The sequence below is a fragment of the Procambarus clarkii genome, chromosome 27 (assembly GCF_040958095.1).
Source record: "Procambarus clarkii isolate CNS0578487 chromosome 27, FALCON_Pclarkii_2.0, whole genome shotgun sequence".
In the NCBI taxonomy this organism is placed as follows: domain Eukaryota; kingdom Metazoa; phylum Arthropoda; class Malacostraca; order Decapoda; family Cambaridae; genus Procambarus; species Procambarus clarkii.
The window spans coordinates 44,216,716-44,242,915 of record NC_091176.1 but is presented as its reverse complement, the minus strand read 5'-3'; the positions used below and the strand labels follow the sequence as shown (position 1 = coordinate 44,242,915).

General features: G+C 41.6%; 1 protein-coding gene across 1 annotated transcript in view; it reads right to left on the bottom strand.

The window, feature by feature from the left end:
* Nucleotides 1-26,200, bottom strand: part of LOC138369145 (uncharacterized) — an 80,865-nt gene that overhangs the window by 19,434 nt on the left and 35,231 nt on the right. The window contains exons 3-5 of the mRNA XM_069332080.1: nt 17,333-17,439; nt 8,861-9,005; nt 2,615-2,758 (exon numbers count right to left, since the gene is read on the bottom strand). Coding sequence (XP_069188181.1) covers nt 2,615-2,758; nt 8,861-9,005; nt 17,333-17,439 — 396 coding nt within the window. The remainder of the gene's footprint in view (nt 1-2,614; nt 2,759-8,860; nt 9,006-17,332; nt 17,440-26,200) is intronic.

Sequence of the window (26,200 nt, the reverse complement as noted above, 5' to 3'; positions counted from 1 at the left end):
TAACTGTCGGGGCTACAGTGGGACAACAATGTGAGGTAGACCAAGTTAACCGTTGGGGCTACAGTAGGACAACAATGTGAGGTAGACCAAGTTAACTGTCGGGGCTACAGTGGGACAACAATGTGAGGTAGACCAAGTTAACTGTCGGGGCTACAGTGGGACAACAATGTGAGGTAGACCAAGTTAACCGTCGGGCCTGCAGTAGGACAATAATGTGAGGTAGACCAAGTTAACTGTCGGGGCTACAGTGGGACAACAATGTGAGGTAGACCAAGTTAACCGTCGGGGCTACAGTGGGACAACAATGTGAGGTAGACCAAGTTAACTGTCGGGGCTACAGTGGGACAACAATGTGAGGTAGACCAAGTTAACTGTCGGGGCTACAGTAGGACAACAATGTGAGGTAGACCAAGTTAACTGTCGGGGCTACAGTGGGACAACAATGTGAGGTAGACCAAGTTAACCGTCGGGGCTACAGTGGGACAACAATATGAGGTAGACCAAGTTAACTGTCGGGGCTACAGTGGGACAACAATGTGAGGTAGACCAAGTTAACTGTCGGGGCTACAGTGGGACAACAATGTGAGGTAGACCAAGTTAACTGTCGGGGCTACAGTAGGACAACAATGTGAGGTAGACCAAGTTAACTGTCGGGGCTACAGTGGGACAACAATGTGAGGTAGACCAAGTTAACTGTTGGGGCTACAGTGGGACAATAATGTGAGGTAGACCAAGTTAACTGTCGGGGCTACAGTTGGACAACAATGTGAGGTAGACCAAGTTAACTGTCGGGGCTACAGTGGGACAACAATGTGAGGTAGACCAAGTTAACTGTCGGGGCTACAGTAGGACAACAATGTGAGGTAGACCAAGTTAACTGTCGGGGCTACAGTGGGACAACAATGTGAGGTAGATCAAGTTAACCGTTGGGGCTACAGTAGGACAACAATGTGAGGTAGACCAAGTTAACTGTCGGGGCTACAGTGGGACAACAATGTGAGGTAGACCAAGTTAACTGTCGGGGCTACAGTGGGACAACAATGTGAGGTAGACCAAGTTAACCGTCGGGCCTGCAGTAGGACAATAATGTGAGGTAGACCAAGTTAACTGTCGGGGCTACAGTGGGACAACAATGTGAGGTAGACCAAGTTAACCGTCGGGGCTACAGTGGGACAACAATGTGAGGTAGACCAAGTTAACTGTCGGGGCTACAGTGGGACAACAATGTGAGGTAGACCAAGTTAACTGTCGGGGCTACAGTAGGACAACAATGTGAGGTAGACCAAGTTAACTGTCGGGGCTACAGTGGGACAACAATGTGAGGTAGACCAAGTTAACTGTCGGGGCTACAGTGGGACAACAATGTGAGGTAGACCAAGTTAACTGTCGGGGCTACAGTAGGACAACAATGTGAGGTAGACCAAGTTAACTGTCGGGGCTACAGTGGGACAACAATGTGAGGTAGACCAAGTTAACCGTTGGGGCTACAGTAGGACAACAATGTGAGGTAGACCAAGTTAACTGTCGGGGCTACAGTGGGACAACAATGTGAGGTAGACCAAGTTAACTGTCGGGGCTACAGTGGGACAACAATGTGAGGTAGACCAAGTTAACCGTCGGGCCTGCAGTAGGACAATAATGTGAGGTAGACCAAGTTAACTGTCGGGGCTACAGTGGGACAACAATGTGAGGTAGACCAAGTTAACCGTCGGGGCTACAGTGGGACAACAATGTGAGGTAGACCAAGTTAACCGTCGGGGCTACAGTGGGACAACAATGTGAGGTAGACCAAGTTAACCGTCGGGGCTACAGTGGGACAACAATGTGAGGTAGACCAAGTTAACTGTCGGGGCTACAGTGGGACAACAATGTTAGGTAGACCAAGTTAACTGTCGGGGCTACAGTGGGACAACAATGTGAGGTAGACCAAGTTAACTGTCGGGGCTACAGTGGGACAACAATGTGAGGTAGACCAAGTTAACTGTCGGGGCTACAGTGGGACAACAATGTGAGGTAGACCAAGTTAACTGTCGGGGCTACAGTAGGACAACAATGTGAGGTAGACCAAGTTAACTGTCGGGGCTACAGTGGGACAACAATGTGAGGTAGACCAAGTTAACCGTCCGGGCTGCAGTAGGACAACAATGTGAGGTAGACCAAGTTAACCGTCGGGGCTACAGTAGGACAACAATGTGAGGTAGACCAAGTTAACTGTCGGGGCTACAGTGGGACAACAATGTGAGGTAGACCAAGTTAACCGTCGGGGCTACAGTGGGACAACAATGTGAGGTACACCAAGTTAACTGTTGGGGCTACAGTGGGACAACAATGTGAGGTAGACCAAGTTAACTGTCGGGGCTACAGTGGGACAACAATGTGAGGTAGACGAAGTTAACCGTCGGGGCTGCAGTAGGACAACAATGTGAGGTAGACGAAGTTAACTGTCGGGGCTACAGTGGGACAACAATGTGAGGTAGACCAAGTTAACTGTCGGGGCTACAGTGGGACAACAATGTGAGGTAGACCAAGTTAACTGTCCGGACTGCAGCAGGACAACAATGTGAGGTAGACGAAGTTAACCAGTAAAGTTGTTGAGGTGTTCCTGATGACTCACCTAGTGTAAGAAAGCAGACAACGGAGAGGCAGGAGTACCGCAGACATTGGTGAAGGACGTTATGATAGGTCAGCACGTCTCCAGAGACCACATGAACGCTCGTGCTAGGGATGTTTGATTCATACATCAGGACCAAGCGGCAGTCTGTGGGTAGTAGAGAAGGCTGAGAGGGACATGAACTGGATGGTAAGAAAACAGGAAAAGTTGACAGGAAGATACAGGCAATAGCGAAAGGTGGCTGAGGAAGAGGAGTGGCTGAAGAAGAGGAGTATAAAGAAAAGAAATTGAAGAACAGTCCATATAACTGAATTAATCCAGGACCCGCTGACATGTGAGGTTAACCTTTCAAAGAAAAATTTTAATACCAATGATTATTTGTACAGTAATTATGCTAATTATAGTTAGTCAAGGTACAGTAAAAAGTTGGTGAGGTGTGATTGTAACTATGAGAGGTAGTGGTGGTATAACAAAATGTGGCATGCTCAAATAATGGTAATTGGTATGATCAGATATAGTTTTAATTATGGTTTGTGGCATAGTCAGATGTGGTGACAATTATATGTGGTATGATGGGCTTTGTTGGTGACTTAGGGTGTTCATAGTGGTGTGATAAGGTAGAGTCCGCATATTGGTGGTGGCGGATTAGTTGAGAGGCCATAATTGCTAAATATCATATATTGGCTAGAACTACAGGTATAACTGCATTTATGTACTTTGGCTGTGCGCACTATGTTCTTGTGCATGACATGTGATCATACCTTGCATTGATTTCCGGGATCAACGTCTCCGCGGCCCGGTTTAACCAAGCCTCCTCGTACATACAACTCTTTTCTGTGTAATATGGTAGTCGCACGTGATTCTTAAACCTATAGAAATCAAAAACTTATAAACAACCTGAGGGTTGTTTGACCAGGGGTCCCAGAGAACATGTCACACAAAAGGTGGCAAATGATCTGCAATTAAAGCCTGTAACTATCTTACCTTGAGGTGCTTCCGGGGCTTAGCGTCCCCGCGGCCCGGTCGTCGACCAGGCCTCCTGGTTGCCGGACTGATCAACCAGGCTGTTGGACGCGGCTGCTCGTAGCCTGACGTATGAGTCACAGCCTGGTTGATCAGGTATCCTTTGGAGGTGCTTATCCAGTTCTCTCTTGAACACTGTGAGGGGTCGGCCAGTTATGCCCCTTATGTGTAGTGGAAGCGTGTTGAACAGTCTCGGACCTCTGATGTTGATAGAGTTCTCTCTCAGAGTACCAGTTGCACATCTGTTTTTCAACGGGGGTATTCTGCACATCCTGCCATGTCTTCTGGTCTCATGTGATGTTATTTCTGTGTGCAGGTTTGGGACCAGCCCCTCTAATATTTTCCACGTGTAAATTATTATGTATCTCTCCCGCCTGCGCTCAAGGGAGTACAGTTTTAGGCTCTTTAGTCGGTCCCAGTAATTTAGATGTTTTACTGAGTGGATTCTAGCAGTAAAGGATCTCTGCACGCTCTCCAGGTCAGCAATTTCTCCAGCTTTTAAAGGGGCTGTCATTGTGCAGCAGTACTCCACTCTAGAGAGCACAAGCGTTTTGAAAAGTATCATCATCGGTATAGCATCTCTAGTGTGAAAAGTTCTTGTTATCCAACCTGTCATTTTTCTTGCAGTTGTAACGGCTACTTTATTGTGTTCTTTACAGGTAACCCGCCAAACACACACCAAAACTACGACGTTGGTACAACGTTCGAACATGTTTTAACACCTCCTAACCAGTTATAACAACCAATATAGCAAGTTGTAACAACGTTCTAACACGTCATAAATACGTTAAGCCAAGATGTAACAACTTTATTACAAGTTGTAACAAGCGGAAAATAGAGACAGTTTTAGTTTGTGTTTCCAGGGAAGGTCTTCCGACATGAGTACACCCAGATCCTTTACATTGCCTTTTCGTTCTATGTTATGATTTGCCTGAGTTTTGTACGTGGATACCGTTTTTATATTTTCATTTTTTCCATAGCGCATGAGCTGGAACTTATCTTCGTTAAACACCCTATTATTTTCTGTAGCCCATACAAAGGCCTGATCTACATCTGACTGGAGGTTCGCCGTGTCCTCTATGTTGCCTACTCTCATGAAGATCCTAGTGTCATCTGCAAAGGATGATACAGTGCTATAGGTTGTGTTCTTGTCTATGTCCGATATGAGGATTAGAAAAAGTACTGGAGCAAGCACTGTACCCTGGGGGACTGAGCTCTTCACGGTTGATGGGCTGGATTTTATTTTGTTGATTATTACACATTGGGTTCTGTTCAGGAAATTGTAGATCCATCTGCCTATTTTTCCGGTAATTCTTTTTGAACGCATTTTATGTGCAATAACACCATGGTCACATTTATCAAAAGCTTTTGCGAAATCTGTGTAAATTACATCAGAGTTTTGTTTGTCTTCCATAGCATCTAATGCCATATCATAGTGGTCCAGCAACTGCGACAGGCAAGAGCGCCCTGTTCTGAAACCATGTTGTCCGGGGTTATGGAGATGCTGTGATTCCATGTATTTTGTGATCTTACTTCTTAGCACTCTCTCAAAAATTTTTATGATGTGCGATGTTAGTGCTATCGGTCTGTAATTTTTTGCCTCTGCCTTATTTCCTCCTTTATGAAGTGGTGCTATCTCTGCTGTTTTTAGTATATCAGGAATAACGCCAGTATCTAGGCTTTGTCTCCATAGAATGTGGAGGGCCCGCGATGGTGGTTTTTTACAGTTCTTTATGAATATGGAGTTCCAAGAATCCGGGCCTGGTGCAGAGTGCATAGGCATACTGTTTATGGCTTCTTCAAAATCCAGTGGGGATAGGGTCGTACTGCGTCCTCAGTAGCTCGCTCATTTCTTTGTTGTCATCGGTGAAAGTTCCATCTCCCTTTCGCAGGGGCCCGATACTAGATGTGGTTTTTTATCTTGATTTTGCATAGGAGAAAAAATATTTCGGATTTCTTTCTATTTCACTGACGGCCTTTTGCTCTCTTTGCCTCTCCTGGGTTTTGTATGATTCTTGTAGCTTCCGTTCAATTGTTTATATTTCTCTACCTAACCTTCTTCGCCGTTCTTGAGATAGGGTGCGACTCTCAAGTTGTTCCGCGATTCGTTTTCTTCGCCTATATAGGGAACGACGTTCCCGTTCCAATCTGCATCTCTTCCTCTTTTTTCTTAGAGGTATGCGGTTTGAACATATTTCTAGTGCTACTTAGCTTATTTTTTCCAGGCACTGGTTCAGGTTTGCATTTTCTAGCTGTTCTTCCCAGTTTATTTCTGTGAAGTTCTGGTTTATTTGCTCCCAGTTTATCTGTTTATTATTGAAGTTGAATTTGCTGAAATCTCCTCCACCGGGAATCTGGACTGCTTTTGAAGGTCTACTCCCCATGGTTGTCAAAACTTCAATTAAGTTGTGATCTGAGTAACAGGTATTTGTAATCATTATGTTCCTGATCAATTCATCATTATTAGTGAAAATGAGGTCCAGCGTGTTCTCCTTCCTAGTTGGTTCTACTATTTGCTGGTTTAAGGCAAACCTGTCGCACATCCGTAGCAGGTCATTTGCATGTGCCTGTTCATTTAGGCTACTTCCTGGTATTCTTTCTGATATTACTGTATTAGCCAGGTGCTTCCATTTCAGGTGCTGTAGGTTGAAGTCCCCAAGCAGGATGATGTTCGGAGCTGGATTTGTGAGGTTTTCCAAGCAGTGTTCTATTTTTATTAGTTGGTCTTTAAACTGCTGAGGGTTTGCCTCCGGTGACTTATATACAAGGACAATAACTACATTTAAAATCTCTATTTTGATTATCAGCAGGTGACATTATCAGCTGGTGACAACTCAGGTGACATTAAATATATCGGGGTTCCTGGCTGATACAGAACCTCAAGTCTACCAGGTGGTGCAACCATTAGTACGTTTAGGCAGCTACGTCCGTCAAGTACAAGCCCTCGTGGTGGACACAATTCCAACGGACCTACATAGGTCCGACCATTTGGCAAGGTCGGGGAGCCACTGCCAAGTTCATGAGAAAAAGGGGAATACAATTGACAGACCAAATTAAGTCTGAGCACCTCACCGACATCGGAAACCTTGTAGTTTTAGACTACTACAACAAATTCATCATTAATCAAATTAAATATCAGGGAAAAATCTGTCAAATTCTGCAGGAGGCAAGTTACTCACAGGCTCAGTATTAAGCATGAGGAGCCTATGCCTGGCGACAAACAACGCAAATAGATATTTAAACTGTCAGCTGAATATAAAACTCCAGTAAAATATACTAAGGTAAATACAGCTGACTATGTCAACAGAGGATGATTTAAAATCATAATTTAAAGTTGAAGGTGACCTCGTGAAGCCTCAGTGGCAAATTTGTGACCAGTAGACTAAATAGCTACAAATCACTGCGACCAATGTCATGGATCACATTGCAGTCTCAGAGTCATACTTGACTTTAAAGATTGAGTACATGCAATCCTCTGAATCAATTAAACTAAAATAAATTATCAATTTTATCAGCAAAGAAAGCAAATACGCACAATGGAGCATTGGTGACTATATAAATCCGGCAACTGGTTTTAATACAATTATTATTAGCTGAAATGTATTCTATAGGCCTCAGTGGCGAATCAGTGACCAGTAGCCTAAACAAGCTACAAGTCACTGCGACTAATGTCACTGATCCCACTGCAGTCCCAGAAACTTACTTGACTGTAGTAATTGATCACATTCAGTCCTCTTGGATTAATGAAATTTAATTGGGCTAAAAACTTAGCATCACATGAATTAGCAGGAAAATGAAATCGCTTAGAAACTTCCGACACCTGCATCTAGTACGGGACATTCGTTATGTACAAACTGATGCACATGTTCAACTAACCACTAAATTCAAATTAATCTTATAATTTAAGGAAAAGTATTAGTGTTCGTCACTTCTAAATAATGGACTCCTACACGTGTTCCCCCCCCCCCCCCAAAAAAAAAAAATTATGTTGGAAAAAACCTAGGGTCCTGTGTCTGTGTTGCAGATATAAATTCTCATAAAATAAATACAAATAGTAATGGAAAAATGAAGATATGAAACGAGAATTGATTGTTGGGATGAAAACAGTTAAATCTTAAACTTATATAGATGTTCTCGTGAGAAATCAAAATAAATTTTGCAACAAATGTTAAAAAAAAAAAAGATATAAACTTTCAGTAGCTTATTTATTCAGCTACTCATTCAGGTATTCTATTCAGGTATCCATTCAGAGACAATCAGTCGTCATGAGCTTTAAAACTGACGCCTTTTCAGTTGAGATGTCGGAAAAAAGACACCATTTACTAACTTTCAATACAATAAGCAGATAATATTGTTGCTGATTTTGTACTAACCAATTCACCCAAAGTATTTTATTTAATTATTCAAAGAAATTTTGAATAGTGGAGTTTTCCCTGGATGAAAACGAGGATATAATTGCAAGTCACCAAAATTAAATTCACCAGCTAATAATATTGTGAATTCTTCTTTAACATCAGTCTCTGGACCGCAAACATCATACAAACCATTTCTCTAGAACGAAGTAAATTATTAGTACTAAAACAAATTGAATATAAACCCTCTTTTCACTTCTTGATAAGAACGTAACTGGAGAAAACGCCAATGCGGGAGAGAGAGAAGAGACGCCGTGATAGGCTCAACAAAAGTTTCATCTAAGAGCATGCTAGAAAGTTCTGAGAATATTTCCCTCTAGACACAGTGTTATGCAACGACAAATCTCCCATCATCAGCACATCTTCGCTAACCAATAAGGGACGTGGTCTTTCTGTACCTGATAACCTGTTTAATCTAGTTATTCCTGGCCAGTAATATAGATTAGGGTAGACCGGTGAGGACATAAGGCGAGCCACCCAAAAGGGGAAAAATAAATTATTAAATAGACTAATTATTTTCCCTGATATAGATGTCATATATTGATAACGATTATTACTGTGTATCCTTTTGATAGATGAAATTGAAGCGGAAGAAGAAATTAGCATCAGCTCTGTGGTACAACACGTGACATGTGATGACGCTACCCTGACCCATGAAGAGTATCAGTTTGCTTGATCTTTCGTGTTCTAATCTGGTTGACCAGGCCACATTCAACTATAGAGATAAGCTGGATTTGTTTAAATTTAATACTAACCAGTGTAGTCTAACACCTAGTCTGTAGACGTGATCGTGCTACAGAGTGGTGGTACTCACTAGTCTTTCCTAACGTATTCTGGCTGAAGATCCATGAGTTGTTGGAGCAGGTGTAGAGGTTTATCTCAGGGTGATACTTGGCGTGAACGGGATGATCGTAGGGAAGCATAACACTACCAGGGGAACAGAGGCTAGGATCCTGTGTCTGTGTGGCAGATATAAAAGCTCATACAATACAAACAAATGTTAATGGAAGATGTAGATATGAAAAGCGAATTGATTGTTGGGATGAAAACAGGTAAATCTTAAACTTATATAATAGTTTTCATGAGAAATCAAAACAATTTTTGCAACAAATTTTTATAAAAGAAAAATATAAAATTTCAGTAGCTGTTTTATTCAGCTGAATGGTATCCATTCAGAGACAATCAGTCGTCATGAACTTTGAAGCTGACCTCCTTTTCAGTTGAGATGTCGGAAAACACCGACACCATTTACTAACGTTCAATACAATATGCAAATAATATTGTTGCTGATTTTGTACTAATATATTAACTCAAAAAATTTTATTCAATTATTTAAAGAAATTTTGAATTTTGGAGTTTTCCCCAGATGAAAACGAGAATATAATTGCCACGTGACCAAAATTTTATTCACCCGCTAATAATATTGTGAATTCCCCTTAAAACATCAGTCTCTGGACTGCAAACATCATAAAAACCATTTCCCTGGAAATGGTTTAATTATTAGTTACTAATTATTAGTTACTAGTAATTATTAGTACTAAAATAAATGAAATATAAATCTTCTTTGCACTACTTGATAAAAATGCATCTGGAGAAAACGCTGATGCGGGAGGGAGAGAAGGATAGATGCCAATATAGGATCAACAAGTCTCATGTAGAAGCAAACTTGAAAGCTCTGCAAATACTTCCCTCTAGACGCAGTATTGTGGGACGACAAATCTCCCATCATCAACATATCTTCGCTAACCAATAAAGGAAGTATTCTGTACCCGATAACCCGTTTAATCTAGTTATTCCTGACCAGTAATAAATATTAGAGTAGACCAGTTAGGACACGATGCAAGCCACCCAAAAGGGGAAAAATAAATTATTAAATAGACAAATCATTCTCCCTGATATAGATGTCATATATTGGTTACGTTATTACTGTGGGGCCCTTCTGACAGGTGAAATTAATGCGGAAGAAGAAATTATCAGCAGTTCTGTGGTACAACACGTGACATGTGATGACGCTTCCCTGACCCATGAAGAGTATCAGTTTGCGTGAACTTTTTGTATTCATATTTGGTTGACCAGGCCACATTCTACAATAGAGATAAGCTGGATTTGTTTAAATTTAATACTAACAATTGTAGTCTACACCTATTAACAATTGTAGCAAATTTCTACCAATCAATTAATTTAGATTTGGTAAGCTATTAATAATTACCACCCCCAACTTGTGTAGGAAACTGCTTGTGAAAAATTAAATCATGCAGTCCACTTTAATGTCATACAGTCCACTTTAGAATCATACAGTCCACCATCGAAATAAATAAATTAACCAATAAATTACTTAAAAAAACATTAGAAATCATTAAATATCTCCTTTAATAATTGTAATTAAAATAAACATTAAAATTCCATAAGTCAGTTTTCCCCACATGTGAGAAGATATGGATTCTACGGTAAAGTGCACGCCAAAAGATGCAAGTGACTGATAAACTGAAGCGTGGCAGTAATGGTGAGTCAAGCGTGGCAGTGACGGTGAGTCAAGCGTGGCAGTGACGGTGAGTGAAGCGTGGCAGTAATGGTGAGTCAAATGTGGCAGTGACGGTGAGTCAAGTGTGGCAGTAATGGTGAGTCAAATGTGGCAGTGACGGTGAGTCAAATGTGGCAGTGACGGTGAGTGAAGCGTGGCAGTGACGGTGAGTGAAGCGTGGCAGTGACGGTGAGTGAAGCGTGGCAGTGACGGTGAGTCAAATGTGGCAGTGACGGTGAGTGAAGCGTGGCAGTGACGGTGAGTGAAGCGTGGCAGTGACGGTGAGTGAAGCGTGGCAGTGACGGTGAGTGAAGCGTGGCAGTGACGGTGAGTGAAGCGTGGCAGTGACGGTGAGTGAAGCGTGGCAGTGACGGTGAGTCAAGCGTGGCAGTGACGGTGAGTGAAGCGTGGCAGTGACGGTGAGTCAAGCGTGGCAGTGACGGTGAGTGAAGCGTGGCAGTGACGGTGAGTGAAGCGTGGCAGTGACGGTGAGTGAAGCGTGGCAGTGACGGTGAGTGAAGCGTGGCAGTGACGGTGAGTCAAGCGTGGCAGTGACGGTGAGTCAAGCGTGGCAGTGACGGTGAGTCAAGCGTGGCAGTGACGGTGAGTCAAGCGTGGCAGTGACGGTGAGTCAAGCGTGGCAGTGACGGTGAGTCAAGCGTGGCAGTGACGGTGAGTCAAGCGTGGCAGTGACGGTGAGTGAAGCGTGGCAGTGACGGTGAGTGAAGCGTGGCAGTGACGGTGAGTCAAGCGTGGCAGTGACGGTGAGTCAAGCGTGGCAGTGACGGTGAGTCAAGCGTGGCAGTGACGGTGAGTCAAGCGTGGCAGTGACGGTGAGTCAAGCGTGGCAGTGACGGTGAGTGAAGCGTGGCAGTGACGGTGAGTGAAGCGTGGCAGTGACGGTGAGTGAAGCGTGGCAGTGACGGTGAGTGAAGCGTGGCAGTGACGGTGAGTCAAGCGTGGCAGTGACGGTGAGTCAAGCGTGGCAGTGACGGTGAGTGAAGCGTGGCAGTGACGGTGAGTGAAGCGTGGCAGTGACGGTGAGTCAAGCGTGGCAGTGACGGTGAGTGAAGCGTGGCAGTGACGGTGAGTGAAGCGTGGCAGTGACGGTGAGTCAAGCGTGGCAGTGACGGTGAGTGAAGCGTGGCAGTGACGGTGAGTCAAGCGTGGCAGTGACGGTGAGTGAAGCGTGGCAGTGACGGTGAGTCAAGCGTGGCAGTGACGGTGAGTGAAGCGTGGCAGTGACGGTGAGTGAAGCGTGGCAGTGACGGTGAGTGAAGCGTGGCAGTGACGGTGAGTGAAGCGTGGCAGTGACGGTGAGTGAAGCGTGGCAGTGACGGTGAGTGAAGCGTGGCAGTGACGGTGAGTGAAGCGTGGCAGTGACGGTGAGTCAAGCGTGGCAGTGACGGTGAGTCAAGCGTGGCAGTGACTGGTGAGTCAAGCGTGGCAGTGACGGTGAGTCAAGCGTGGCAGTGACGGTGAGTCAAGCGTGGCAGTGACGGTGAGTCAAGCGTGGCAGTGACGGTGAGTCAAGCGTGGCAGTGACGGTGAGTGAAGCGTGGCAGTGACGGTGAGTCAAGCGTGGCAGTGACGGTGAGTCAAGCGTGGCAGTGACGGTGAGTCAAGCGTGGCAGTGACGGTGAGTCAAGCGTGGCAGTGACGGTGAGTCAAGCGTGGCAGTGACGGTGAGTGAAGCGTGGCAGTGACGGTGAGTCAAGCGTGGCAGTGACGGTGAGTGAAGCGTGGCAGTGACGGTGAGTGAAGCGTGGCAGTGACGGTGAGTCAAGCGTGGCAGTGACGGTGAGTGAAGCGTGGCAGTGACGGTGAGTCAAGCGTGGCAGTGACGGTGAGTGAAGCGTGGCAGTGACGGTGAGTGAAGCGTGGCAGTGACGGTGAGTCAAGCGTGGCAGTGACGGTGAGTGAAGCGTGGCAGTGACGGTGAGTCAAGCGTGGCAGTGACGGTGAGTCAAGCGTGGCAGTGACGGTGAGTCAAGCGTGGCAGTGACGGTGAGTCAAGCGTGGCAGTGACGGTGAGTCAAGCGTGGCAGTGACGGTGAGTCAAGCGTGGCAGTGATGGTGAGTCAAGCGTGGCAGTGACGGTGAGTCAAGCGTGGCAGTGACGGTGAGTCAAGCGTGGCAGTGATGGTGAGTCAAGCGTGGCAGTGATGGTGAGTCAAGCGTGGCAGTGATGGTGAGTCAAGCGTGGCAGTGATTAGAGAGCCGCATAGCAAGTCAAATAAATCCAGTGGCAAGGTAGGGTCTGTGAACGCTAACAAAACTCCCACACACACCTTGCCCCAGATTGCGTGCAAGATGTGCAGGTATATTTAGGAGGAGAGAGCAAAAGCCAAGGTCCAACTTCTTGATCCTCCCGGCAACAGGTCGTTAGCTCCTCAAATGAATACTCGACCTAAAGGGTAACAAAGGGGTCCTTACACCAAAATTAGTCATTAGTGTTTGAAGCTGTGGGCTTGACTCCTGAACCAAATAAATTCAAGAACTCAGAGGCAACCGTAGCAGAGCAAAATAACGGAAGAGTACTCATTAACAGTTGTTGACGAAAAGACACTGTTGCAAAAACAATAATTTATTTACCAAACTTACTTAATAATGCACGGTAATAACAACTTTACGCTACGTTAATTCCAGTCTCTCTCCAACAGCTATACAGTACCAGCTGCCACAGGATGCGGTCCCACCACTCTGACTGCTATTCACAGGACCTAGTCTCAAGCCCTCTTGCATGGGCATCAAGGAACAATTTATGAACTAACTAAACACTAGTGAACACTCAGACTCAACTGCACTCGATACTTTCAGTGGTAATCAACAATAATGGTAACACAAACAATATCAATAAAACAACTTCTCACAAAGAGAAACATGTTATTTGGACAATGTTCAATCAAGTAATTAATTACGTTAACACTTGTCACTAAAGACTGCAAGCAATAAGTGATATCTAACACTGTATGATAGCACACACGTACAATACTACAGTGTACTCAACACAATAATGAATAGATGAGAAAAGTGTGTATATATATTCTGTGAGCGACTTTTTTCACTGCATACATATATATATATGTCGTACCTAGTAGCCAGAACGCACTTCTCAGCCTACTATGCAAGCCCGATTTGCCTAATAAGGCAAGTTTTCATGAATTAATTTTTTTTCGACTACCTAACCTCGTAGGGGAGGGGTCTCGTAGCCTGGTGGATAGCGCGCAGGACTCGTAATTCTGTGGCGCGGGTTCGGTTCCCGCACGAGGCAGAAACAAATGGGCAAAGTTCCTTTCACCCTGAATGCCCCTGTTACCTAGCAGTATATAGGTACCTGGGTGTTAGTCAGCTGTCACGGGCTGCTTCCTGGGGGTGGAGGCCTGGTCGAGGACCGGGCCGCGGGGACACTAAAGCCCCGAAATCATCTCAAGATAACCTCTCAAGATAACCTACCTAACCTAATTTTTTCGGCTACCTAACCTAACCTAACCTATAAAGATAGGTTAGGTTAGGTTAGGTAGGGTTGGTTAGGTTCGGTCATATATCTACGTTAATTTTAACTCCAATAAAAAAAATTGACCTCATACATAATGAAATGGGTAGCTTTATCATTTCATAAGAAAAAAATTAGAGAAAATTTATTAATTCAGGAAAACTTGGCTTATTAGGCAAATCGGGCCTTGCATAGTAGGCTGAGAAGTGCGTTCTGGCTACTAGGTACGACATTTATATATATATATATATATATATATATATATATATATATATATATATATATATATATATATATATATATATATATATATATATATTTCTTTCGTTTGCCGGCTTAAAGAGTCATATCAGCTCTCCCTACTGATTTTCTTAGGTTCAGGGAGTCCAATGATATATGTGGCGACCAGACCGGCTGCCAGTTAATGGGAGGAAGTTACATTATAAGTTGTAAATAAAGGGAAATTGGCGCTTTGTTATAAAATGAAAGAGTATCCCCTAATGCAGATATGACCTTTTGGAAGGGACACTAGCCGATCGCGGATTGGCCGACTTAGGTCGCGGGCGACCAATCAGGGCCCGCCATGACGTCACCGAGTGCCCCGGGCGGCGCCAACGTCAGAGTTGACCCGACCTTGGAAGCGACAGGACGCGCCTCGGTCTGCTCTCAAGGATTAGAGGCTCTACAAGCCTTTCTTAGTGGATTAGTGCTGGCTATTGCAGCCCATCGGATATATTGGAGACCCCGCGCTTCTGGGAAGCACAAAGGAACCAAGTTTATTGAGCGAAAGAGGGCCAAACTTGGAAAATATTCGGCGACGACGCTGGACGTTGGGGGGTCTGAAAAGGTGTGGCGGGCAAGCCTAGCTGTGACCGGGTCACATCCACTGAGAATCTTGGAAGGACGACACCGTGCCTAGGACAAGGAGCAACGCCTTGTGGAAGGGGCGATTGGGGGAAAAATAGTGATTAGCTCAGCGCCCATCGATGAACCAGGATTGGGGCAGCTGAATCTCAGGGATTGGAACGGCGACGACGCGAAGGCTCCACGACACCTGAGGACCTGTGGAACGTTCCTGGATCGTCGAGGATCGACTCAGGAAGCGTGGGAACCTCACACCATCGAGGGACAGGCGTCGTGAGCCAGGAATGTAAGGTAGATCATTTTCCCTCCCATTATCCCATGTGTGAGTAGGCTAGTTAGGCCACAATATTTACTTATGTATGTGGCAATAGGACATTAATACTTTAATAGTAGAATAGGCTGCAAGGCAGCTTGAGTCCAGGACTGTCAGAGGGGACAGTGTGTATGGATGGCAGGACAGTGAAGAAGAGGCGCCGACGTGGTGAAGAGGCCCTCCCGTGAGAGAGTGTGGGACTCCTGTCTTTCTGCCCAGTTGAAGGAGTGTTGGAGGTCGTGGAAGAAGAGGCTGACGATCTCCAGACTTATTATCCTTATTTCCATATTCGTGTATTACTTGTGATTGTGCGTGTGTTCATGTAATTTGCATCAGTAAATTCACACTTTTATCATTGTGTTTGAGTGTGCCTCCATTTATAATATTTCTCTATGAGCATACACGAAGGTTATCACAGTACCACCTAGGGAACACAACGTTCTCTATAGAAGTTCAGATTGCCTGGTGAGTGGTAAAGACAGCACAGACTTACATAAAAGTGTACCCTTAGCCCTCCGATCAGTATCAGTGCCTGAATGGTGGCAATTATTAACGTGGTGGCTATAGAGAGGTAAAGCCACACAGACTTCCTGGGAGAGTACCCTGGGCCAATAGTCTAGTAGCAGATCTATTGGAGTAGCAATCTTCTGGCTACAAACAACATATAATACACCCACTGAACTGCATTGCTGGGGTGCAGATATAATAACCCAGCTGGCGACCTTGTTAAGAAGAAGATAGAGAAGACAGGCGGGAAAGGAGTTCCTGCAACTTTTTTGTCTGGCAGGCAAGACTCAGGGAGGTTATTGTTATAAGGTAAGCCTGAGTCTTCCTTCACTCCTCCACGGGTCTAGGCCGGAACTGTTAACAGCAGTTTCCCCGTGTTTGACTGAAGGGCTTCCAGGGTGAATCAGTGGCACCCCCTTTTGTGTTGGAAGCAAAGACCTGCGGAGGTGGGCATTGTTGGTCCTCTCTTGTGTGACCAAGGAGACTCCGGTGAATCCCAGGAGTCGGAGGGGCTGAGTATTCGGCCTTTTGAGCCTCATATATTGACGTAACAGGTTTAAACTCTGTGATCAAGCCCAACAGCTTCAAACACTATATACTAAATTTGGTATGAGAACCCGTTTATTATCCTCTATTTGCTAATGCAATTGAGGAGCTAACGCTCTAGTGTTAATAGTTGGCCCTCTACGTTTCCTAATTAAGCCTTTTTCTAATTAAGCCCTCTGTTTTTCTAATTAGGGCTGCCTTCCCTAATTAAGTAATCTCACAACTGGCACAATAACGTGGGGTCAGGCTTGTGTGGGAAAGTTGGTCTATTCACATCCGGCACCCATTTTGGGGGTTAAACAGTGTTTCTTATAGTAGGCAGCCTCTCACAACAATTTTTAATCCGAACTAAGATTTAAGGCTCCATTTATTAAAGTTTTAATTGTATTCAGATTGTAAAGTTTTGGACAAAACCAAAAGTAATGCAAACCCAATCCTGTGAATATGGGTTTAAGGTAAACTGACGTAGCAAATTTACTTCCAGAATTAGTAACTAATGTATCTAGAAAATAAGTTTTAGTTATCCTCGATTTCGTAAGTAAATGTCAAGTTAGAATGTTTAGAATTCAAATACATGACAAATCTTTCCAGATGTAAACGAGTCATCAACATACCGACGATAAAAATTAGGTTTGAACTCTACATGACTAAAATACTTTGACTTGATTTATTTATTTGAATCTTATATCTATAGATGCAAGAATAATAAATCTTATAACCAAACTATATTATTCTTAGGTCAAGTATAGCACATATATGTACGACCTTAGGCCTCAGATAGCGTGTGTTAGGCCAAAGAAGGTGAGGTTAGGTTAGATTTTATTTTTCAACATAAATTCAAAACCTTTTCCGTTTTGTCCAAATTCTAAGGTACCAAGTTCTACATTCAAATTGTCCATTACGTCAATATATGCACGATAGTACACCGCATTACTATAAGTACTATCTAAAAAGGATAATGAGCTGCGTAATGGATAATGATAACTGTGTGTTTATTTTATTGTTAATACCACTTCATTAAAATTAATGCTCAGCTCACCAACTTGGGAAAACGGACGGTGAAGTGGCCCCAGCCAGGCGCCGAGACCATGTTTGGGTCCGCCGTGTACGGGTTGTAGCTCATCAGTTCACACACGGCGTCTCCTCCTGGTTGTGGCCTCCAACTTTTAGAAATCGAATAAACACGCAGAGGGACAAGTAATCACATGCGCACGCACGCACGCACACAACCACCAGCCCAGCAGACCCACCCACACACCGACATCAACCAACATCACTCATTCAATTCAACACACAATCCCTCTTCTGAAATACACATGGTCTCCTTGCCGAGTGGTCAGCGTTCGTGACTCACAGTCCAGGGACCCTGGCTCGATTCCTGGTCGAGACAAACAACTGGGCAGACTTTCTTTCAACTGATACCTCTGTTCATCTAGCAGCAAAATAAGTAACTGATTAGACAGATGTTGTTTATTGCATCCTGGGGATGTGTGTGTGTGTTTCAAAAGAAAAAGGAACAGTAATTATTTAGGGAATAAAAAGCCCTCGCGAACAGATTATATCAAATGTAATGAGCTGTAACTTGCTTATTAAGTGAAGTCATATTTTAGAGATATATGTAAACAACTTTCCAGCTGCAATACTTATTTGTGATGTGTATGCAATCCCCCTGGCACAGTGGTAATACACTTGCCAATCGCTTTACGATCAATTAGGGCCGGGTTCGTTTCCTGGCCGGGGAGGATTGACTAGGCGTCAATCCTTAACTGTATTCTTCTGTTCCTGTAAAACAGTCTAATAGGGGGTTACAAGTGTTGTGTTAATTTACCCCCCTATTAGACTGTTTTACAGGAACTTCTTTTCGACGGCTCATAAAATGGAGGAAAGTGTCCTGAAAGACATTATTGATAGGAATGTTATCCCTACAGACAAAAATCTGAAAATACAATTGACAATTTACTACAAAAACAAAAAAACGGCCAATCTACTCATGAAAAACTCCCCTGACACCAAACAGAACGCCCTGAAGGAAACCAACGTCGTCTATGCCTTCACATGCCCGCTTGGGGAGTGTAAGCCCCAAGGAACTCAGTAAATAAGTAAGACAACAACGCCTCTTTCTAGGCGATTAACTATGCACAAACAACAGGGCTCCATCAAGGAGAATATAATTTCTTCTCACAACCAGACCATCACCAAAGAAATCTTAACAAGCAACACAGAAATCATCGATAAATACAGCGATAGCAGGAGGCTCGACCTCAGTGAGGCACAACATATCAAAAAGTCAACACCAGCAATCAACACCAAATCATTAATGCAGAACTATATTCTACCCACTTTAAGACCCCGAACCAACATAGAAGCATCAAGAGGAAGTATGGGCCAATAGGGCCTCTGCAGTTACTTCCATTCTAATGTTTTCATACCCATTGATTCGTGTTCTGGCATATCTCTGTCACCTCACCCAAAACGAGTATAAGTATGATATATTTTATGTGCAAACTAGTCTTTGGAAATGTACGAAACATTACGAAACACGTTCAGGCGTCAGACCAGAAATAAAGAATGAATTTTGTAGAGTTAATTTTTCAATTACCCTCGACAGTGAATACAAACGTAAGAAATGTTGAGAAGAGTCGTGTTAAAATGCTTAATCTTACCCCTTTCGGTCATATTCAATATTAAATATATATATGTCGTACCTAGTAGCCAGAACGCACTTCTCGGCCTACTATGAAGAGTCCGATTTGCCTAATAAGCCAAGTGATTTTATTTATTTTCAATAAATTGTTTCCTATTGGTTTATTTTAAATATTATTATTATCTGTTCATTTCATTATGTAATAAGTTAATAAGTTAATTTGTTTAAATTTGAGTTAAAACTAACGTAGATATATGACCGAACCTAACCAACCCTACCTAACCTAACCTACCCTATCCTAACCATATCTAAACTAACACAACTAGGTCAATAAATTATGGTCTTAATATAAAATAATAATAATAATTCAAATAAACTATTTGGAAAAAAATGATTGAAAATAAAGAAAATCCCTCGGCCTATTAGGCAAATCGGGCCTTGCATAGTAGGCCGAGAAGTGCGTTCTGGCTACTAGGTACGACATATATATATATATATATATATATATATATATATATATGTCGTACCTAGTAGCCAGAACTCACTTCTCAGCCTACTATTCAAGGCCCAATTTGCCTAATAAGCCAAGTTTTCCTGAATTAATATATTTACTATAATTTTTTTCTTATGAAATGATAAAGCAACCCTTTTCTCTATGTATGAGGTCAATTTCTTTTTATTGGAGTTAAAATTGACGTAGATATATGACCGAACCTAACCAACCCTACCTAACCTAACCTAACCTATATTTATAGGTAAGGTTAGGTTAGGTAGCCAAAAAAAGCTAGGTTAGGTTAGGTTAGGTTGGTTAGGTAGACGAAAAAGCATTAATTCATGAAAACTTGGCTTATTAGGCAAATCGGGCCTTGAATAGTAGGCTGAGAAGTGCGTTCTGGCTATTAGGTACGACATATATATATATATATATATATATGTCGTACCTAATAGCCAGAACGCACTTCTCAGCCTACTATTCAAGGCCCGATTTGCCTAATAAGCCAAGTTTTCATGAATTAATGTTTTTTCGTCTACCTAACCTACCTAACCTAACCTAACCTAGCTTTTTTTGGCTACCTAACCTAACCTTACCTATAAATATAGGTTAGGTTAGGTTAGGTAGGGTTGGTTAGGTTCGGTCATATATCTACGTTAATTTTAACTCCAATAAAAAAAATTGACCTCATACATAGAGAAAAGGTTTGCTTTATCATTTCATAAGAAAAAAATTATAGTAAATATATTAATTCAGGAAAACTTGGCTTATTAGGCAAATCGGGCCTTGAATAGTAGGCTGAAAAGTGAGTTCTGGCTACTAGGTACGACATATATATATATATATTTATATATATATATATATATATATATATATATATATATATATATATATATATATATATATATATATATATATATATATATATATATATATATATATATATAGATATATATTGTGACGGTAACGCGTTGGTGTTCGGCTGTTTCAAAAGCTAGGGGTATGGCCTCGTCACATATAGAAACAAAAAAGAGAAAATCTGGAACTTCGTCTGTGGTAAGGTAATGGGAAGACACACAAAACACAAGTAAATTTAACAATGAGATTTTAATTACGTTAGAAAAGCAAAACATGAATAAAATGGACATAAAATTCGTATCATAAAATCAATCAATCAAAATAATAAGAATAATCAAATGGCAAAATGAAAAGTTACGTTAAGACTAGTGAGTAATAACAAGTGAATAATTTACAATGCAAAAAATGGATGCAGGAATATTAACTTTAAGCTGCCACCTCTCTTAGTACACGTAAGCCAGAGCTTAGTCTACCAACGAGGCGTGTTAACTTGTTGAAAGCACTGGATATTCTGAGGTCTCTAGGTCGTGGTGGCCCCAGACATCAACTAGTGTGGTGGGTAGGGAGCAGGTGCGACTGAGCGCCAGCCAATCAGCGATGAGCAGGCGACGGACAGGTAGTTTGGTGGTTCGAGTGGCAGAGGGGGGGAGCAGGTGTTCCTGGTGCTGAATACGTCTGCTCTCTGGCAAACCTTGGAGTTGTATTTGTTGGATATTTCTTCCATATTAGTTGCATAGGGATGTATAGTGACGAACTTAGGAGGGAAGAGCAGGCTCAATCTCTCTTGAAGGAGATTATCGTCACAAAATATATATATATATATATATATATATATATATATATATATATATATATATATATATATATATATATATATATATATATATATATATATATATATATATATATAAATATATATATAAATATATATATATATATGTCGTACCTAGTAGCCAGAACGCACTTCTCAGCCTACTATGCAAGGCCCAATTTGCCTAATAAGCCAAGTTTTCCTGAATTATTTGTTTTTCGACCACCTAACCTATAAACCTAACCTAACCTACTTTTTTGGGCTACCTAACCAAACCTAACCTATAAAGATAGGTTAGGTTAGGTTAGGTAGGGTTGGTTAGGTTCGGTCATATATCTACCGATATATGACCGAACCTATATTAATTTTAACTCCAATAAAAAAAAAATTGACCTCATACGTAATTAAACGGGTAGCTTTATCATTTCATAAGAAAAAAATTTGAGTAAATATATTAATTCAGGAAAACTTGGCTTATTAGGCAAATCGGGCCTTGCATAGTAGGCTGAGAAGTACGTTCTGGCTACTAGGTACGACATATATATATATATATATATATATATATATATATATATATATATATGCGAACAAGCCTGAATGGTCCCCAGGACATATGCAACTGAAAACTCACACCCCAGAAGTGACTCGAACCCATACTCCCAGAAGCAACGCATCTGGTATGTACAAGACGCCTTAATCCACTTGACCATCACGACCGGACATAATGAGGTGATAGCCGAGGCTATTTGAACCACCCCACCGCCGGCACTCGGATAGTTATCTTGGGCATAGCATTTTACCAAATCACCTCATTCTTTGGGGCAACACGTGAGAAACACAAATGCGAACAAGCCTGAATGGTCCCCAGGACATATGCAACTGAAAACTCACACCCCAGAAGTGACTCGAACCCATACTCCCAGAAATTGAGTATGTATGAAATTGAGAGTATACTCGAACCCATACTTCTGGGAGTATGGGTTCGAGTCACTTCTGGGGTGTGAGTTTTCAGTTGCATATGTCCTGGGGACCATTCAGGCTTGTTCGCATTTGTGTTTCTCACGTGTTGCCCCAAATAATGAGGTGATTTGGTAAAATGCTATGCCCAAGATAACTATCCGAGTGCCGGCGGTGGGGTGGTTCAAATAGCCTCGGCTATCACCTCATTATGTCCGGTCGTGATGGTCAAGTGGATTAAGGCGTCTTGTACATACCAGATGCGTTGCTTCTGGGAGTATGGGTTCGAGTCACTTCTGGGGTGTGAGTTTTCAGTTGCATATGTCCTGGGGACCATTCAGGCTTGTTCGCATTTGTGTTTCTCACGTGTTGCCCCAAAGAATGAGGTGATTTGGTAAAATGCTATGCCCAAGATAACTATCCGAGTGCCGGCGGTGGGGTGGTTCAAATAGCCTCGGCTATCACCTCATTATGTCCGGTCGTGATGGTCAAGTGGATTAAGGCGTCTTGTACATACCAGATGCGTTGCTTCTGGGAGTATGGGTTCGAGTCACTTCTGGGGTGTGAGTTTTCAGTTATATATATATATATATATATATATATATATATATATATATATATATATATATATATATATATATATATATATATATGTCGTACCTAGTAGCCAGAACGTACTTCTCAGCTATATATATATATATATATATATATATATATATATATATATATATATATATATATATATATATATATATATATATATATATATATATATATATATATATATATATATATATATATATGTCGTACCTAGTAGCCAGAACTCACTTCTCAGCCTACTATTCAAGGCCCCGATTTGCCTAATAAGCCAAGTTTTCCTGAATTAATATATTTACTATAATTTTTTTCTTATGAAATGATAAAGCAACCCTTTTCTCTATGTATGAGGTCAATGTTTTTTTATTGGAGTTAAAATTAACGTAGATATATGACCGAACCTAACCAACCCTACCTAACCTAACCTAACCTATATTTATAGGTAAGGTTAGGTTAGGTAGCCAAAAAAAGCTAGGTTAGGTTAGGTTAGGTAGGTTAGGTAGACGAAAAAACATTAATTCATGAAAACTTGGCTTATTAGGCATATCGGGCCGTGAATAGTAGGCTGAGAAGTGCGTTCTGGCTATTAGGTACGACATATATATATATATATATATATATATATATATATATATATATATATATATATATATGTCGTACCTAGTAGCCAGAACGCACTTTTTGGCCTACTATGCAAGGCCCGATTTGCCTAATAAGCCAAGTTTTCCTGAATTAATATATTTTCTCAAATTTTTTTCTTATGAAATGATAAAGCTACCCATTTCATTATGTATGAGGTCAATTTTTTTTATTTTAGTTAAAATTAACGTAGATATATGACCGAACCTAACCAACCCTACCTTACCTAACCTAACCTATCTTTATAGGTTAGGTTAGGTTAGGTAGCCGAAAAAGCTAGGTTAGGTTAGGTTAGGTAGGTTAGGTAGTCGAAAAACAATTAATTCATGAAATCTTGGCTTATTAGGCAAATCGGGCCATGCATAGTAGGCCAAAAAGTGCGTTCTGGCTACTAGGTACGACATATATATATATATATATATATATATATATATATATATATATATATATATATATATATATGTCGTACCTAGTAGCCAGAACTCACTTTTTGGCCTACTATTCAAGGCCCGATTTGCCTAATAAGCCAAATTTTCCTTAATTAATTTATTTTTTCTAATTTTTTTCTTATGAAATGATAAAGCTACCTATTTCATTATGTATGAGGTCAATTTTATTTTATTGGAGTTAAAATTAACGTAGATATATGACCGAACCTAACCAACCCTACCTAACCTAACCTAACCTATCTTTATAGGTAAGGTTTGGTAAGGTAGCCGAAAAAGTTAGGTTAGGTCAGGTTAGGTAGGTTAGGTAGTCGAAAAACAATTAATTCATGAAAACTTGGCTTATTAGGCAAATCGGGCCTTGCATAGTAGGCTGAGAAGTGAGTTCTGGCTACTAGGTACGACATATATATATATATATATATATATATATGTCGTACCTAATAGCCAGAACGCACTTCTCAGCCTACTATTCAAGGCCCGATTTGCCTAATAAGCCAAGTTTTCATGAATTAATGTTTTTTCGTCTACCTAACCTACCTAACCTAACCTAACCTAGCTTTTTTTGGCTACCTAACCTAACCTTACCTATAAATATAGATTAGGTTAGGTTAGGTAGGGTTGGTTAGGTTCGGTCATATATGTTCGTTAATTTTAACTCAAATAAAAAAAAATTGACCTCATACATAGAGAAAAGGGTTGCTTTATCATTTCATAAGAAAAAAATTATAGTAAATATATTAATTCATGAAAACTTGGCTTATTAGGCAAATCGGGCCTTGAATAGTAGGCTGAGAAGTGAGTTCTGGCTACTAGGTACGACATATATATATATATATATATATATATATATATATCGTACCTAGTAGCCGGAACGCACTTCTCTGCCTACTATGCAAGGCCCGATTTGTCTAATAAGCTAAGTTTTCCTGAACTAATATATTTTCACAAATTTTTTTCTTACGAAATGATAAAGCTACCTATTTCAATATGTATAAGGTCATTTTTGTTTATTGGAGTTAAAATTAACGTAGATATATGACCGAACCTAACCAACCCTACCTAACCTAACCTATCTTTATAGGTTAGGTTAGGTTAGGTAGCCAAAAAAGTTAGGTTAGGTAGGTTAGGTAGTCGAAAAAACATTAATTCATGAAAACTTGGCTTATTAGGCAAATCGGGCCTTGCTTAGTAGGCTGAGAAGTGCATTCTGGCTACTAGGTACGACATATATATATATATATTTCATTGAATATGACCGCATATTCTGTATTTATTATTTTTTGGTTTAGGGCTTCTATCCCTCTAACTATTTTCTTAGCATCAGGGCTTAATTGGAATAGGAGTTCTCCAAAACTCATTTTCGTACTTTTAAGGTGAAGAAAAGAAGTGATTTACTATAGAGTGTATTACACTTATTTGTATAATTTGCACGACGTTTCGAACCTCCATGGTTCATTCTCAAGTGAACAGATCTTACAATACTAGTTGATTTTATACCCGCATTAGGTCAGGTGATAATACAATGAAGGTGAAAAACATGGGGGGATACATAAGGGATAAACATAGGGGCTGCAGAAGGCTTATTGGCGCATACGAGGCATCTCCTATCCAAACACAAAGATTAATCCAGTGTAATTGGCCTGTTATGTTGGACATTGTCTTCTGTGTTGGCATCGATATGTTCTTGTCTTGTCCTTACTCTCATGGTGGGTAGAGTAAATAGTTCCGTGATTTGGGTGTTCATGGTAGGTCGCTCTATTCTTATGTGAATTGCCTCAAGAATTTGTAATCTTCTTGAATCTTGGGTATTGTCTATTATGCAAGTATTCTTGTTCAACATTTCTCTTGTTAGAGTAATGTCATGGGCTTGTCTCATGTGATTCCTAGGGGCACCAGATTGAAGATGGCATGTCAAACGCCTCGTCAGCTTGGTCGACGTCATACCTATGTACTTACATTGAAGGTTACATCCTTCGTGGGGGCAAGTGTACATGTATACAACGCTTGACTGCTGTAGAGGGTTCATCGTCGGCTTCGGGCTGTTTTTGATAAGGAGTTCGGAAGTCTTCTTGGTTTTGTAGAATATTATCAGGTTTATGTTTTGGTTAGGAGTAGTGCTTTTTACTCCTTTACGGATTATTTCTTTCATTATTCTTTCCTCTTTTATATGTTCACTGTGCATGGTTGATTTGTAATATAATTTTATTGGGGGTGTTGTGGTTTCTGTTCTAGGTTCTGAATTATACCAAGGGTCCAAGTGTCTTCTTATAGCAGCGTTTATTTCCGCGTTGCTATATCCGTTGTTCACCAATACCTGAGTTACTCTTTCAAACTCTCTACTCACGTTGCTCCATTCAGAGCAGTGGGTAAGCGCTCGACGAATATAAGCATTGAGAACACTGGCTTTGTATCTTTGGGGGCACTCACTTCTACCGTTCAGGCATAATCCTATGTTGGTG